Source organism: Polyodon spathula, chromosome 15 (assembly GCF_017654505.1).
Source record: "Polyodon spathula isolate WHYD16114869_AA chromosome 15, ASM1765450v1, whole genome shotgun sequence".
Lineage (NCBI taxonomy): Eukaryota > Metazoa > Chordata > Actinopteri > Acipenseriformes > Polyodontidae > Polyodon > Polyodon spathula.
In genome coordinates, this window is record NC_054548.1 from 24,989,168 (window position 1) to 25,007,540 (window position 18,373).

At 38.2% G+C, this 18,373-nt stretch overlaps 1 protein-coding gene across 1 annotated transcript; it reads left to right on the plus strand.

The window, feature by feature from the left end:
• Positions 1 to 11,968: 11,968 nt before the first annotated feature.
• LOC121327683 (coagulation factor VII-like) lies at positions 11,969 to 18,087 on the plus strand. The gene is made up of 8 exons (XM_041271827.1): positions 11,969 to 12,095; positions 12,930 to 13,090; positions 14,059 to 14,083; positions 14,187 to 14,300; positions 14,865 to 15,002; positions 15,728 to 15,852; positions 16,475 to 16,595; positions 17,225 to 18,087. The coding sequence occupies exons 1-8, from the start codon at positions 12,038 to 12,040 to the stop codon at positions 17,791 to 17,793; spliced, it is 1,311 nt and encodes a 436-aa protein (XP_041127761.1). The 5' UTR covers positions 11,969 to 12,037; the 3' UTR covers positions 17,794 to 18,087.
• Positions 18,088 to 18,373: the final 286 nt, after the last annotated feature.

The following is an 18,373-nucleotide window of genomic DNA, read 5'->3' on the forward strand; positions in this document are numbered from 1 at the left end:
GAATGGAGAAGCTGAATGATGAGAAGCAGCACTGGAGCAGGTAGGAAAATATCTGATAATATCTTGGGAGCGCTGCGCAGAGAATTGACCTCCAGTGAAAGGCAACAAAGTGTAGATTAGCTGTGAAGCACGAAAAGACGGCGTCTGAGCGTTAGCTACAAAAATGAAACACTAGACAGCGAAGGTGCAAGTGATCAGGGCTTAAATAGAAAATAGGTACTAATTGACAGGAAATTGGAAGCCCCCTGCTGCACGCCCGCTGAACTACGCAAGCTAACATTTCAATCAAAAACATATAAACTTATTTCGTCAGTCAGTTTCTTCCTGTGCAATTTTCATCATATAAACCAGGGAACCCAAAAAAAGAGAAAACAAAAAAGTGAACACATTCCCTTTCCTGAAGGAGTCACTGCAAACACGCCAATAATAAACTTTGTTGTTTTCCTGACTGGTCGGTTCCAAACTGATTGGGGCCAGCAAAACTAAAAACTAAATAAAAAATAATCTGCTTTGCACAGCAAGGAAACAAGAAAGCTAATGTGAATTTTGCACGCTCTACTTTTAGGTATCGTAGTCTGTTACATTTGAACTTCCTAGATTATTTCACCTAAGAATTGTCTTTGGGGTCAACGCATGTCTCTGGCAGCAAAAATACCTGAAAGTAGGGAAATCATACTGAGATGTCTTGGTTATACAGTCGACAAAACTATGTCATAAATGTTTAAAAGAACCACATGCTATAGCAAACTTTCATTTTAAAACATGACATGTGGTTTGCCGTCTTCCAGGAAGTCTGCTTTACTTCCTTTGTCAACACATCTTACTGGCTGAAAAGCATTTAATTCACCATGGGACGTTCTTGAGGGTTACTGATAATGTACAGTGTGAAGCTAGGATAAACAAAGATTTGATATCAAGCTGCAAACCCCAGGCTTGCTGTAAATTCAGGAGGGGGAGGAAGCTGATATTTTGAGTGTAGAATCTCCCCACAGCCTTTCTGGTTTTTGGTGTGATTTATACGTTAATGACATCTTCACTGATACACTAGGAAAGGAGAACAGATCTAATTATAGACAATTGCACAATTGTCACTGTGTATGCTACAGCATCTCCTAGACCAGGGATGGAAATACGTCTCCCAGTGCACAGCAGTTTGATCTATTCTTGGTTTTATTATGAATTTAATAAGACATACTTGAGCTTGTTACCTACACTGTGGCTAATGAACTTATAGTAAAACCTGTAAAGAGTGAAACTGCTATGCTATAGGAGTCCTATTTGCATCCCTGCAGACACATTTAAACATACAATCATTGGGTACAGTCAGTGGCGTAACGTAAGCCCCCTCTGCACGTCTCTAACAGGAGGAGTCACATTGGAAGACAATCTGTCAATCTTAATCGGTTTAAAATGTTGTGGTGTATATATTTTTCCACCTCGGCAATTTTCCTGGTCCTGCGACCAATCAGCATCAGGAGGTGGGTCAATATTTCATGCATGTCGTTGCCCCGTAGGATTCATTCTGCAGAACCAACAAGTGTCAACAGGCATTTCGTTCAGTTCACGTTTTTCAGTTTAGGTTGTGAGTGACTTAATTATGAGGTATGAAGCTTTCTAGTGCCGCAAGAAAGTATTTGAGTGGCTCTCAAAAGCGCCAGAATAAAGAGATAGAGAGCACATACTTAGCAAGTTTCCAAAAATTAACAATTTAATTTAAGCCTTCTACCCAATTTAATTTAAGCCTTCTAACCGTCGTTATCCTGCTCCAGTCAAAACACAGACAAAGCTGATGATATGCCACTAGGGATTGATGATGAGGCAAGGACTGCAAATAATGAAACTTTGATTGAAAACAAGCAAGACAAACCGGAAGCTGAAACTAGCGACTGTTGTCCAGACGATCCGTTCCCAACTGAAAGAGCAAATTATCCAGAAAATATCGATGATGCAAATGTAAAAAAGTTAATTAAAAACGGGTCTTGCAAGCCCAAATAACTATTCCCTCGAGATAACAAAAATGTTTTTCAAGTGAATATTATTACAAAGTGACTAAGAATGGAGATAAGGTTCCCAGGAAGTGGCTGTTTATAACTAGATACTACAATGCATACTGTGAACCGTGTTGGCTGTTTGGAGATCGCAAACATGCTTCTCACCAACAACCATTGGTAGTTGGAATAAAAGATTGGCAGGGCATTTTACAAAAAAAGTAAAGAACATGAAATGAACATGAAATGGCACGTTCACATTTATCATTCTGTGTTTTTTTACGACACATGGAGAAATGACAAGACACTCTCAGGAGTTGACTCTGTGGGCTTGTCAAAATGGCGGAGGTGAACTACCAGTGTGCAAAGTGCGGTCACATTTGACCAAAATACCTGTGCTAAGTATATTATTATCTATGTATATAGTCACTGTTAATGTGTAAATCTGATTTGCTTTACAAGTTAGGAGAGAAAAACAGTGGAATTTTTTTTGTCAGTCTTAGAATTCTTAAGTAAATATGACCCAGTTTTAAAAGTTAATTGAAAAAAATACCAAAGTAAATATATCTTAACTCATGAACACAAAACAAGCTGATTGCTTTGCTGCCAAAAAATACAAAATTAAATAGTTACTCAGATAAGAGGCTCAGTTTTGTTCTTTTATTATGGACACAACATGACATATAAAAAAGGAAGACCAACTTAGCCAAGTTTTTCAATATACGACAGTATCCCATGATGTTAATGAAATTCCAATTGAAGTAAAAATCAACGAGAGCTTTTTGGGTTTCCATGACATTACAGATAAAAGTGCTCAGGGGCTAAGGACTGAAATAGTGAAAATGATCGAAGACAAAGGCTTCTCAGTTAAATGATCGAAGACAAAGGCTTGTCAGTTAAAAATTGTAGAGGACGGGTATGATAGAGGGAGCACAACGACTGGAATTTAGTGTCTTTCCGTTTTGTTGATATTATGAAAGCACTAAGTAAAATCATTCTACAGTCTAAAAAGACAGATGAGCGCTCAGAAGCAATTGGACTGAAAAAATGCAAGGAGACCTTTGAGTTTGTGCTCATGGTTGTGATCCAGTCCAAAGTACTAGAGACAGTAGACATTGTATCAAAACTGATTCAGTCTAAGGACATGGACCTTTTTCTAGCAGATAAAACATTAAATGTTGTAACCTAGACCTTTACAAGCTTTAGGAAGCAGTTTGGAGAAACTAAAGCTACTGCATCTTCACTTGCAAGTAGTTGGGGAATTGAACAAAAGTTTATCGAAAAACAATTAGGAAATACAAAAAAAACATTTTGATGAACTCTGTGAAGACTAAAGATGATCTAAATGAGGAAAATTTTAAGGTAGCTGTGCTCTACACCAACATTGACATTATTGTTACTCAGTTAAAAACCTGTTTCTGTGGAATGAACACTATGGTGCAGCAGCTTCATTTTTTGTGTCCTTCTGAACTTCTTAGTGATAATGACGATGCAGTATTTATATCAGCCGAGTCTCTGGCAGCTCAGTACGAAGGGGATTTATCTCCAGACTTTCCTACACAGCTACTGTTATTCAGAACAGCATGGGAAGAGAAATATAACAGATTGCTGGTGGTACGATTAAAGATCTAACTGAGCTTTTATTTTTTAAACATAATGCTATATTGCCTAGTGTTCTAGATGTTGCAACAGCACTGAAACTCTTTTTGACTGTACCAATGATTTCCATTACATGAGAGTCAATGTTAAAACATGCTGATTTGAACTTGGCTTCTCTGATCCATCTGCATCTCCATCCATTTGCGTTTCTGTCCAACTGATGATGTAAATATACTTCTGGCTGGTGTTAGTTGGTGAAGAGTAATGCTGGCTCCAGGGATCGAGTGGTGGCAAGTGCAGAAAGGTAATTTTCAAAACTGAAATTGATCAAAAACTGCCTTACAAGTTCAATGACCCAGGAGAGACTGTAGGGACTGTCAACCTTGAGCATGGTGAACAAGCATAGTAGTGGTTAGATGTGAAAGCCTTAAAAAAGGAGTTTGCGCAAAACAATGTGAGACAGCAATCTCGCTTTAGTAAAATAAGTGATGATGCCTGTTTAAAAAAAAAAAAAGAAAAAGAAAAAGAAGCACTGTTCCCCAGTCTTAGAGCAGCAAGCAGGCACTGATTCTCCAGCTCTGCAGTGGTCAGACAGGACAGACAAGGACTACTTCACTGAGAACACTTCCAAGCAAAAGGTCAGACAATGGTTTTATATATTTTGAGGGGAAAGTGTTTGATTTCATAGGGTGGGGAAGTTTTAAAGGAATTAAGTTTTAAAGGAATTAAATTACTTTGTTTAAGTAACTGTTGTTCATGTTGGTTAAAAGGGGGGGTGCTCGCCTCGGCATTTTGTGTAACGTCACTGGGTATAGCGTAGTACTTAGTAATATGATTAAACGAACAAAGTGTTTTATAACCAACATCTTGTCAAAATGTGTTTCTTTAGGTAATCTGACATATAGTATAGATGTTAAGGTAATCATGTACAGCACCTCAAATAGATCTGCACTGAAACCCAAAACACTAAGAGCAATCTCTCTGGAATTCCTTACATTTTGGATTTTCAGTTGTGTTTGGGTCCTGGTTTTTATTATTTTTGTTGCACTTGCATGAGCAGGTGCTGGTGGCGACTGGTTTCACCGGAGGAGAAGCCTGCTGTATCTTGGGGAAAGTGGGCAAACGGGCCAGTCAAGCTAATAATGGGTTGGGCCTTTTAATATACTGAGCTTGACTGAGGCACATTGCAGCAGAATAGACTAACTACACGAAATACGTCTGCAGGAACCAGAAGCTTTGTTTTAATGACGTATGTTTTTTTTGCTTTTTGTTTTTTTTTTCCTGAGAATTAACACCAATTCGAAAATAATAATAGTTAAAAAAGCAATGCACTAGAGAAGCCGCTTGTAGATGTTTCTTAAGTTCAAAAGTGCCTGCTGTTCAAAAGATGCAGTACTTGCAAAAACCTGACTAGGATGCAAAATTGATGTTGATCTCACTAAAGCATGATTAGGTATACTTACAGTGGAAGAAACACCTGCAAAAGTAACTAGTCACTCATGTAACGCTTGTAAATAAGGTTGATTCATGCATTTGTCTTTTAGATTTTTACTTATTTGAAGTTTGAATTATTACTACAGTATTACTGTACTTGTATGTAATTTCCTAGTTGGCTACGGAAACAGAAAAGCAAAACGTGTAAGAAATGCTTATGAAACCTGTTGAACAACAATTGGTTTAGTATAAAGTATATGTACTTGCTTTAAGTTATACGATTTTTTGGTATTACATGATAATTGAAGCCCTGGCTGTGTTGCTTAACTCATGTCGCTGCGTTCCTATTTAATAGCGATTAGTAATACAATGTACACAGTAGTTATACAATGGAAATGTAGGCTAGATTGAGTCGCATTGCAAACCACTGTGGCAACAGTGGCTTCCTTGCCACAGCCTGTGTGAAACAGGTACTGCTTTGCTGAGCAAGTGACACTCTTTAGGCTAACTAAAAGGCAAGTGGTCTTGTTGGTCTACACCACCCCCTGCAGGCTTTCAAATAGCAACTAAAATAGCAACTGAAACAAATCAACCACAAATTACAAGTGAGTGTAACATGTCTGAAATTACAGCAGGCCTTTCTGTAAATGTGTTTTGTATTATTATCATTAGTGTTATTCCTGGTTTTGCATTACTTCATTTGTATCCTGGTTTTCTTGCAAGGCTACCAGACATTTGAAGATGGCTGAACAGACGAAGGCAGCAGGAGAGGCCCTCTGGGGTATGTTCATAGCTGATGCCATGTCAATGCCTGTACATTGGTATTACGTGGTAAACAACATTAAGGAAGACTTCAGGGGTTTGATAACTCGGTATCAGGCCCCTGAAAGCAGACACCCCTCCAACATCATGAACCTTTCCAATTCAGGTACCTTACACATATCTATGTGGTCTCTTGTGTCACATTTTCAGTTGATATAATATAAATCTGAGTAGTAAAAAATATTGGAGGCTACTATGAGGCACACATCCACAGACTACATGCATTTACAGGATAAAAGTTAAAATCTGACCGTGTGTGATAACTGTTGAGACAACATGAAGCAGAATAAATGTGCACATTGAATAAGGAAGGGCAGATTCAGGCCAGGCTAATGGACCCAGATACAGTGTTACGATTTGAGTAATAACAAATATCAGGGGCTAGGAGTGAATAGAGTTTGATGTCCGCCGGTCAGCTCAACTTCAACCTTTAAGTTACGCCACGGTGCCTGCCTGACTAGGCAGTGGAATTGACCCTCATTGTCTTTTACAAGCACCCACATTTAAAAATAAATAAATGCAATAATATTGGGGGCACCTAGAGAAAATGTTCACATTTACAACATGCTGTATTTGATGTCCTTTCGAGAGGTTGCTGTGGGGAGAGCTTTGATTTCCACCTTCGTAGAATTGGATTCCAAATCGATTTGATCAGAGCTGATGTGAAGTGGTTTATCATTAAACTTGAATCCACAGGGGTTTGAACTACAGAAGCTACCTGGAGAAAATGAATCATCGGAGCACCAGAAGACACAGCGTGAGTGAAACTGAAGTGCTGAGAAAAAAAAAAAAGTTGAAAGCACAGTGCTTCTTTGTTAAAACGCTTAGCCACATTTCTGAGAAGTTCAGTGTGGTCCACCTTGTCTTGCACTTAAGGAGACAACAAGGTAGTTTGTGAGTATGTTTTCATCAGTTAAAATGATTGTTGCCCAAGTGTAATGTTTTTTAGTTAAAGGACTTGTTTTTTTCTTATTTGTTTTTAAGCTGGTAGTGATCGAACAAGCCTGTCCCAAGGTGGCCAAGCAGCAGTGGTTGGAAACATCATTCTTCATGACAAATTGAAGTTCTGGAAAAGATCTTGGGAATGTGTTCATTACCATCAATGTATGATTGAGCAGATTACTGGTTTATTCTAGAACAGTGGCCTTTATCAAATGCAGGGTTCTAGTGCCACTGAAATGGATCATTTGAACGAAGAGTTATACACAGTAGGCACAACACACAGCAGCTCTTTTTAAGAGGTATTGAAATTTGATCCCAATATAAATGTTATTTATATAAATATTTTGTTTGAAAAAAATTAAGTGCTTGTGAGAGATATTGGGGGTTCATGTCTAGAGGCTGTACTCATGATGGTATATCAGCTGAACACTTGTCAGCTGACATACAAATGCTTAAGTGCAGAGTTGCTGGATTATTACACTCCGGTTTCATGCAACAGTTATGATGGTGACCAAACGTGTGAGAGTCCTGTTCTGTAAAAGAAAAAAATTGTTCAAATGAACAGTTGCATTCAAAAAATGTAGAACAATGAAAAGCAAAAATAGACGTGCACTAACAAAAAGCCCTGAAAACTGAACATAAAGATGAAGTAACTTAAAAAAATAGATGGTGATTAAGTAGATTCAAGAAAATGCACAGAGTCCTTTTTTTCAATCCGTTGCCAGGTTTATTGAAATATGCAGGGAGTCTGGTCCCAGGTACAGGACAAACAGAATACTCAACAATACAATGTTTGCATGACATTAAATACCCTTCTGTATAGATGGTCCACCTCCCCTTTCTCTGACACTTAACCAATGGTCAAGGTAATTTAATTTATTGTGTGAGTGTGTGTGTGTGGTTGGTTGTGCACTCCTGGAGACAAAAGGTCCATACATCTCCTTGCAACCCCCTTTGATGCCAGTGGCATTATCTCTTTTGATCTCTCTGAAGTCTTTAGAGCCTGTTCCCTTCTAGTCCACAGCATTGTTATCTCGTTAGCTTGCAGTCATTGTTGGGCAAGAGTTTGTAGACGCAGCGTCTCTATCAATGGTTAGCAGTACATGCAATTTGAACCAAACAGTCTGCTATCTGCAATATTAGTCTCTTTTCAGAAAAGAACACCAGCATATCTCTGCCAGTCCACATGCGTAGCAAACTCCTAATCAATTCTCGATCCATGTTTTCCAACAAAAGAAAATGATTTAAATGAAGCAATAAGCTCAATAATGAAGCTAAAAAGGAAGTGAAAAGGTTACCGTTTTTTATTTTTTTGTGAAAGCCAATAAACTTACGTTATCTTTCCCCAGTCAAATCGTAGACTCCCTAAATAAGCAAGGTAATTTACCGTAATTAAAGACAGTCATGAAAAATAATGTAAAACATAAAAAAGAGCAACCAGATAAGACAACACATTATTCAAATTCTTGGTGTATTATATATTTAAGGTAAGGCAAGTTTATTCTCTAGTACTCTAGGCTATAATGTTCTTCCGCCCGGTTGTATAGAATTCCTGGGGAGAACCCTGATATATATGGAATATAGTTTATTTATCACCCTATAAATTTTGGTTGCGATATGGATTTTCATTAGGGGCAATGGAGCAATCCCCTCATTTACGTTCATTCCTGTATGTGTCTGTAGCAGTGAACCTAAAAGCAGGCTGAGCGAGATCTAAAATGACTGTTGGATTGCTTCTTCGCATGGTACTCCAGGTGAAAGCAGCAGTGGAGGTCGTCAGGCTCACACACCCACACCCAAATGTGGAGAAGTATGTGGCTCTGTTCAAGAGCCCTGCACAGTGTGTTGAACGGAGCCTGTCTGAAGCAGCAGTATGAGGCAGCCCTGAGATCATTGGTGCTTGATGCCTGGTATCTGTGTCGTCTATACATGGAGAAGGCAGACAGAGCAGGTCACCATCCTCAAATCTGACACAAAATGGTGCTGAGCAATACACTATAATGAAGAAACATCGTTTTCATTGTGAATGTGCTCTGTCCAGCATGCTTGCGATTGCCTGGCCACTGCACTGTTCTCGGGAAGATGGAACAGTGAGTATGGTTATGATACCCATAAACAGCATATTGGCTGTTCACGCAAAGGGTACCATAGCCTGGGTAAGAATTCACTGCAAGACAGCTCAATGTGTCCCTCAGGCAGCTTTTGAGGGTCAAAAGCCATGTATTTCTAGTAGTAAATGTCAGTTAAATTTACCTGGTTGACACTGTTACTGTAGACTTGAAACACACTAATGAAAACTGTGATTTGGAAGCAGTTATATTCATACTCAATATATGCAAAGATTAATTAAATGACTACTTTAAAAAGTAGCTAGTCCTTTTCTGGTTAAAAGTACAGTAGAATTAAAATGGCTGGAATTCGATCTCCTGTTTTGTTTGTCAAAGGAGAGCACAGAAGAACTGTGATTGAAGGGAATGAGCAAGTGAAGTATGTGGCTGACAAAATTGTTCATGACGACTACAGTGTCAACATCATCACTACAGTGTCAAGCTCAAAAATGGCCATTACTTACAACGATTATGTCATGCCCATCTGCCTGCATGACTGGCACATGGTGGTCCACGAACTGGCATCCATCAAGTTCTCTACAGTCAGCGGATGGGGCCAGTATTGAGATTATGGGCAGACAGCCGAATTATCTACAGAGACTTGAGGTTCCATGAGTCAAAACACAGGACTGCATAGCCAGGTCCAACATGATCATTATTGACAACATTTTAAGGGACCTGCAGATTCTTGTAAAGGAGACAGTGGTGTGCCGCATTTCACAAAGTACCTGGTTTGTGACTGGGATTGTGAGCTGGTGGAAGGGATGAGCGCAGCCAGGCTTCTATGGGATCTACACGAGAGTGTCCAGGTACCTGGACTGATTAAAGGAACACATGTCTGCACAATGAGTGTCTGTTCCAAGTTTAATTCATTACATCAGCAAATATAATTGTAAACAAAATTCACAAACTGTTTGACATAGTTGTTGTGAAATCCCAAAATATCTTTCCTGGTCTTAGATTTGACCCTGTAATGATTGTATTGTTCTTTCACAGAACAAAGTCAGCCACCAGCACTACTTGTCATTTCTCTGAATCTACTTGGTAGAGTCTTCCAGTGTGTCTATTAATTGTTATGGATGTACTTGGCTTTTTTGTTTTCACGTTGTAACTAAAATAAAGCAAATGGTTAACAAGATTAGAGTTTGTAAAAGCTGTTTATTATTTTTGGAAAAGCAATTACTGTATTACATATATTGACTGTACAATACCAACATTGGAAAATATGTGAGGACCCTGAGAACACTATGCTATTGGTATGTAATGTTTTCAACAATACAAAAAAAGAAACAAGCAAAATCAAGTCAACAAAATTCTCAACAAAGTTCTTTGTCATTTTTCTGTAGGACTTATTATACACATTGACTGAAGCCAATTTATCCTTCTGCATCTGAAGAAAACGTACGTGCATGGTGTGGTAGCAGGATAATATTCCTTTACCAAGTGAAGATAAAGTCTGAGAGATTATAGCACCATGTGAACAGAATGCCTTTGCGGGGGTGACGTCTGACCAGAAGAAGGACGAAGAACAACAAAGGTAGGGCGGTGAATCTGTGATGCTACGGCGTCCGGAGTTTTATTGTAAATAATAATAATAATCACAAACAAAAGGTTTTTAAACAAAACACACAAAACAGGACATGGCACTTGAGGCCAAAATAAAAAGGTAAACAAAACGGACAACACTAAACAAGACAGTGGATGAACAGACGAACAAGTACCGTGCTGGCGCTTCCAGCACGCTGTAGCAATTGTTATCTCAAAACCCCCAAAAAACTCCTCTCTCTCTCCCATTCTCCACTCATGAACACACAACCCCGAGTGAGTGAAAACATGCAGCTTTTATGTAGCTGTACCGAGACTTGATTGCTAATCAATCATTCAATTGGAACCTCTGTACAACTGCACGTGAATTAATAAAAGTGCAATTCCCCATGCTCGCATATTATTTTACTTGCACGTGAAGTGCTGTGCAATCCTCGTGCCTAAATACAAAATATACATTTTAAACACTTGTGCTTGCAACCCATATTTATATCCCATGTATTTTATACGTATACACCAACATTAAACACACTACATACAACAGAAAACACTTATAAACGTAAAGGGGGCTGGACACTCCACCACACAACATGACAAGGGACTTGTTAAAATAATAAGAGTTTAAAAAATAAAAATAAAAGTTGATTGATCAGTCTGGGCTACTCAGTTAAATCATGAAGTAAATATAGATGGGTCATCAGCTGGTGGGAAAGCAGCAGACATTGAAATGCAATAAAACTGGAAGATATGTTTCAGGCATTATTTGACAAATTAGTACCCCACAGCTGGAGCTCCCATCACAGCTTCCTACATGTAGCATCTGATTATCCTCAGAGATCAGTCATTCACGTAATTACCCAACCTGGCTTACTGTATATCCTTAGAACTTAAAAGATAGGACTCCAAGGTGGATCATTTTCCCATGTCTTGTCAAGCTTCTCTATTTATAACATGTATCGTTAAGCTTTGAGATGTGATTTCCCGCTTAATACAAATACGTGTCAGCATCACATCATATATCAGTCTATTATATATATTTCTGTAGCAACAAAATAAACCTAGACAGACCCTAGACAAAAGGACATGGTCCTGAATTAATTTCAAATAGACCTCTATATACTGCAACTGAACAGACACAGGGCAACAGGTCAGACCGGGATGATCCCAAATCATTGTCCTGGAGACCCAGATAGAGCCAAACCAATGGGCACATCACTGTGGTAACCACTGTAAAGTCGTTCAGTTGGCCCAGTGCCAAATGGTTTTTTTTGTTTGTATTTTGTTTTTTGTTTTTTCAAACCCTGATGAAAACAAGCTCTCTATACTTATAATATAATAATTATACTTAAAATAAAAAGTTCTTACCATAACACTGGAGCACCCCAAAAATAGAAATCCTGCAATTTTAAAATCAGACATTTCTGCAAATCTTATTCCAGTCCTGTCCCCACAGTAATTAACCTTGTCACAAACACACCAGAGATGGTCAAGACCATCAATGTAATCGGCTGCAGCAATAGTTGTTTTTAACAGCACAGAGGTCTGGTTGGACTTCGGACAAGAGGGTAGAGACTGGAATTTACAAAGACAGCGATCACCATGCTGCTGCAATTTCTCTACTTGGTTTTGCTATCGTCTTACTCTCTTTCGTCAACAGGTACGGTTCATAAAATATATTTACGTAAACTTCTGCTGATAAATATTTTAATTTAAAAAATAATGTGAACAAATGATTAATGTAAAGGCTTCAATTCAAACGATTCAGTGGTATAGTTTTATTGCAGCAGCGTACCTGGATTCTGGAGTCATAACCAACATTTTCATATTCCAATACAAAATATACTGTATTTAAATAATGACCTGTTTTGTTTGTTATTTGGGGTACCTCTGAAAGAACAACTAAAGATGTATTTTTGTGCTTGGATTATAATGGCATCAGAAGGTTTATACCTGCCAATCGGCTGCCATTGCAGATAGGTACCCATTTGTAAAAAGTATTATTGGGACACTTGTTCAGTCAATAAGCCCATTTATTCAATTATGTATTTGTTTTGTCATTTCCAAATCCATTTGCTAACTGTTATGTTACAGTTGACTATCGCTAATCCAAACTGGCTGGAAACAAACCCTTTTCAGAATAGTGGTTTGTTTGGTGCTTTACTCCACAATGTCTAGTCTTTGTTTCATGTTTTTTATATGTGTATTTCAATGAGAATCGAATAACCCTGTAAATAAAACTTACAGAGACTGCTGGAATATGTACACAGCGTGTATTTCAACATGGTTTGGGCAACAGGTCAGTCTGGACTACCATGGTTAGCATTAGTGATTCTGCTGTCTGGAAATAAAGACAATTATATCTTTATTATTTTAACCCCATTATTTTGTAGAGAAATATCTCATGTTGCGGTAAACTGAAATGTTTTACAGGCGGCAGTTTTAGTTTTTAAGTATAAATTACAGAGAGATTTATATTTAAATGTCTCCTTAGTGTTCACGAAGAAGGATGTCGCTAACAGCGTGTTGCAAAGACACAAGCGAGCCAACAAGTGGTTTGAAGAACTTAAGACAGGGTCGCTCGAGCGGGAGTGCAATGAAGAGAAATGCTCCTACGAAGAAGCCAGGGAGATATTCCAGGATAACAAGAGAACGGTAAGGGGAAGTGTTGAAATACAGTGGTGCATATTAACTGATACAGAGAACAAGATAATACTCACTGCTGGATTTACAGTGCCATGACAGCGGTACACATACTGTATTGTTTATAGCTCACGTGGAGAACTAATTGAGATCCTATGTATGTATGTATGTATGTATGTATGTATGTACTGTACAGTATGTATGTGTATTAGATAAATGTGTAGGCTATAACAGTATGATGAAAAAGTTGATGAGCATGATGTATATCAACAGAAATGACCATTCATAGTTTGATGAAAATTGTATATTCAAGACCTTGATAGGTAAGAAAACGTGCTTAGTATTATGGTAAATTATATTAAAATGACTGATTTACAGTATTGTGTTCTCAGGATGCTATACAAATGTAAGTTTGATATACAAACCCTTATAAAAGTTTACCACAATATTTCTGCACAGCATGTTTGCAGTTTTCCCATGCCTTTATGGGAAATATCACAGATATAATAAAAGTGAGGAAATGTATTCAAAACCCATTACCAAGTTTTGAAAATAGCTCCCACAGTATAGGTTATATAAGACCTACACTTTGAGAAGGGTCATCTTTAAAGTGGAATTACCTTTTAATAATGCCTCACTGACCCCCACTGGCCTCCAGTTCTGGCAAATACTGCGGGTCATCAAAAAGATACACTGGGGTCATTGTAAATATTTCTTGCTGTGTGAGAATGTCGTTTACAGCAATACCCAGCCACTGAGACTATGAGGCTAGGGCAATTAAAACAATCCTGAACAGCATTTCAGCAGCATAGCAGAACCTGCGGTACTGCTGACCCAGCACTCTACTCTCTGCAGGGATGGAGATCTGATTGACTGCATTAATACGAGCGGCTAATTAAGAAAGTATGATAGAAAGGGAAGACATCCCCGGTTGTTTATGTTGATAAATTGATGTTAAAAAAAAACATTTGTGTCCACAGGAGGATTTTTGGGAGGTTTATAATGGTAAGAAGTTTTGCATTGTTGATTTTATATTCATTTCAGTACATCGGTGTACTGTTTCATTAAATCTGTGCTTTTTTTGTGCTCTTGTTTATTGTCCTATAAGACGATGATCAGTGCCTTTCCAACCCATGTCACAACAGTGGAGTGTGTATCGATGGGATCAAGTCCTACAACTGTCAATGTTCAATAGGCTATGAAGGCAGAAACTGTGAATCAGGTAACCCTGATACTTACTGTGTTAAACACCCTCACCAATGATCCTCAGTGGAAATGCATTGGGTCTGCACTCAGGGCCGGTGTTACCACAATAGAGGCTAAAACGGTACCAATATAAAACATAACCTGATATAACAAGATGTGTTACAGGGAGGAGCAGTTAAACTAAACGCACGGCACTGCCCACTCTGTCTAGTATAGATTATAAAATAGAAAGAAATTAGATCATGCTTTTGCTTTAGTAAAATGTTGCAGCTGCATACCCTCATCAGTGCTTTGTTGGACAATTTCATTTAAGTCATTTTCCATTCCTATCACATTGTACAAGAACCTGTGAAAAGCTTGCTTGCAGTAATAAGGAGTAGGGAATGGATGTTAAAGATCTCTTAAGAAAAGTTTATCATTTGGTTACAAATTGCAGAATTGTGCATTTAGATAAAGTATGGAACTAAAGCCCTTTTGCTTATGAATTTATTTGGTTTACCACGCTTTCTGAATGCCTTTTATCCCATCTAAAAGTTCTACTATGCATTTCTAAACAATGTTTTTCTTTTTGTATGCCTAGCCTTACAGGATACTCAAAAGTGCATTTATCTGAATGGAGGGTGTGAGCATTTCTGCAATGACACAGCATCCCGTCTCCAATGCTCCTGTGCAGATGGACATGAGCTTGCAGAAGATAAGCAAACCTGTGTTTCAAAAGGTGAGAAAGCTTTTCAGAACAGCATGAAAGAGCAATGAATAATCGTTGCCATGGCATGTGTTGCTTTTGTCCCATTGTTATACTATACATGCATTTACCATAGTTTGCCATGGTTCTTAATAAATTGTCTATGCTTTAAAATTTTATTATTATTATTATTATTATTATTATTATTATTATTATTATTATTATTATTATTATTATTATTATTATTGTGCATGGATAACAATCATTTTCCTATAAACTTCAGTGTTTTACAGTCTTATTATACACTGTGGTGGAACGAGACCCGCGTATAATAAGATTACCTGTGTATAATGAAGTTGGTGATAAAACTGCTAACCTCAATTTTTAAAAACTAACTCAACCACCAGTACGAACACAACAAAACATCGTCAGCACCAAAACAAACAACAATAGTTAGCATTTTTGAAGGAATATGCTCCAAAACTGTACATATAAGGCTGTAATTCTATCGAGGGGTTCTGATTTATATGTCACTAGATAGAACCACAGCCTTATGTACAGTTGTGTGTACATTAATCCTTATATTATATTTTATTATTAGTGTTGTTGTTGTTGTTGTTGTTTGTTGTTGTTATGGTTCATTTCCATTATACTGTCATTGCATTAAGAAAAGTAGGGAATTAAACCCATTTTGTATTTGAGTTTATTTAGTTGGCCAAGCTTTCTGAATTACATTATTTTACACTTCTGTTTAACAGTGAAGTATCCCTGTGGAAAGATACCAGTTTTGGAACAAAGGTTGTCTGATATGATGGACTTTCCTGATTCGCTTTACCGGATTGTTGGTGGAACTGTCTGTCCTAAAGGAGAATGCCCTTGGCAGGTAAAGCATCCAAATAGTCATTGTGAAGATACTGTATGGGAAGAAGAAGCAGGATGCAGAGTTTGAATGAAATCTGCTTAACCAAGAAACTACAATACTATGGCAGGCCAGTCCATCATTTTAATTTCTCTTGCTGCCTCTCAGATAGACACTTATGCATGCCTAATAAAACGTAAGAATTGAACCATTTCTTATTTGTCAGGTTGTATTGGAATATTTAGACAATCTGATGATCCCTGTAGTTTTATGCTAAATGATGTTTGTGTCAAGTCTTATCACAATTGGATAGCGGTTTCCAGATATTTAGAACAATTTAATAAAGTGTGACACATGTAAGTACAGCCTGGGCATACTTACATCAGAGTATGGGAGCATATGAATGCAGTTGTTTATACGTTAGACTGACATTTTGTATTGTATCCTGTGGATAGAAGTGATGGGGTCACTTTTTCAGATTACTGATGGCTCAAGTTTTGCATTTACAGAAATAACATTTAAACATAATGATCTTGCGTATGCCCCCTAATGCTAGCTGTTCATGATTAATTTAAAGGCACTCCAGTTTGTACAGCGTAAGTATTTCTTGATGTTCAGGATTTACCACTTCTTTTCTTTTTTTCAGGTTCTTCTGGAAAATTCAGGCCTATTCTTCTGTGGTGGAGTCATACTACATCCAAACTGGGTTGTTACTGCAGCTCATTGCATACATAACAAAGATGCCAAGAAGCTAAAAGTAGTTGCTGGTATATACTTTTTTCGCTCGGAAACCTAAAACTCCCCTTCTGTTGTTTTTGTTTTCAGAGTTCCACTAATAGGTTTTATTATGAGATGAGAATGTGTTGGGATATACAATAACAATTCTAATATTAGACAAGCTTGAGAACTTGCATCTATAAATACAATACATTAAGCACAGTACAGAAACCAGGACCAGAAGACACAGCTGGAAACTGTGTGGAGATATACTTAGGAGAAAGAGAAGGAGCCACTTCTACACACAGAGTAGGTGAGGGTATGGTATGGGCTACCTAGTTGTTAAGTCAAGTGGACAGACTTTTCGACTCGAGCCTTATTCATGCTCAGTAATATATTTTTTGTAGATTCCCAGGCCCAAAAACAGATACATAGCAAGTCTCCATGGTGATGAGGAATGGAAGGTATAAAAAAATTCAGGTTTTCAAAAACAGGAGGCTTTTTAAATCAGTCACAAGGATGACTTGTCTAATGCCTTCATTTTTAACATGTATGAATGTCTTAGCAGAAAAGATTATCTATTAGACTTAGAACATCAGTACTTTCCAGACATTTTTTCTCTATTTACTGGATTGTAATATCAAATTTTCATTGAATTGATATCAATTTTTGTTTTAAGGTGAACACAAAACCAAAGAACATGAAGGCACTGAGCAATCGATTGCTGTAGTTGAAATGATAATCCACAAGGAATATGCTGCGCAATCGGCTGACAATGATATTGCCTTGCTTAGGCTGGAGAAGCCAATCATATACAACGATTATGCCGTCCCAATTTGCCTGCCAGAGAAGCAGCTTGCGGTGCATGAACTGGCTGCCATTCGGTACTCCACTGTGAGTGGGTGGGGAAAGCTGAGTGACGGAGGACCGACCTCCTCCATTCTCCGCAGACTGGAGGTGCCGCGGCTTAAAACCCAGGACTGCATAGAGAACAGCAAGCTCAATATCACTGACAACATGTTCTGTGCAGGCTATTTTGAAGGAAAGCAGGATTCTTGTAAAGGAGACAGCGGTGGGCCTCATGCTACAAAGTACAAGAACACCTGGTTTCTGACTGGGATTGTGAGCTGGGGGAAGGGATGTGCGCAGCCAGGCTTCTATGGGATCTACACAAGAGTGTCCAGGTACCTGGACTGGTTAAAGGAGCACATGTCTGCACAAACAGATGTTAATGTTACCGTCATCTAAATACCTATAGTATTTGCCCACAGTACTGCTTACTTATGTATAGCAAGGCTGCATCTCCGTGACCACCACAAATGGAGATTTAATCCTGTTCCAGTGTAAATGTGTGTCTTTGTAAACAAGACTTTCCCAGTGAAATATGTAAAAACATACATGTGTGTATTAATTTACCTGCTCTAAAATATAACTGCTTACACTGTATGTTTATACAGTAATGTGTGGCAAGTACTTATCATGTCATAAACTCTTTATTATGTTCATTTCGGGAAACCTCGTAATAAACGACACTTAGCATGAGCATGTACGTTAAATGATGAGCCATTCATTTTTTTCTGCTGACGGTAATTGAAAACCTTAGCTTTCATTAGCGCTACAGTCCCAGAAAGTTCTGCACATGAGTTCTTATAGGTCAATGCTAACCTCAGACCAGGCCTCCCCCCTTGAGCTCAGTCCAAGGAAGTCCTCAATGGGACATGAGAAACATTGATGTACTTCATTAACAAAATAGTCTTCGCCAGTGCATGGGGTCTTGGCCCTCCTGTCTGGTGTGACAGGTGTTAATTGGCCACAGTTGATGCATAAG

What these genes read in the sequence shown, in the direction of transcription:
- LOC121327683 (XM_041271827.1), top strand. Translation starts at nt 12,038, where the DNA reads ATGCTGCTGCAATTTCTCTACTTGGTTTTGCTATCGTCTTACTCTCTT. An exon ending in GCAAACCTGTGTTTCAAAAG is followed by an intron (nt 15,003 to 15,727) that starts GTGAGAAAGCTT and finishes TCTGTTTAACAG; the next exon opens with TGAAGTATCCCTGTGGAAAG. An exon ending in GAAGCTAAAAGTAGTTGCTG is followed by an intron (nt 16,596 to 17,224) that starts GTATATACTTTT and finishes TTTTGTTTTAAG; the next exon opens with GTGAACACAAAACCAAAGAA.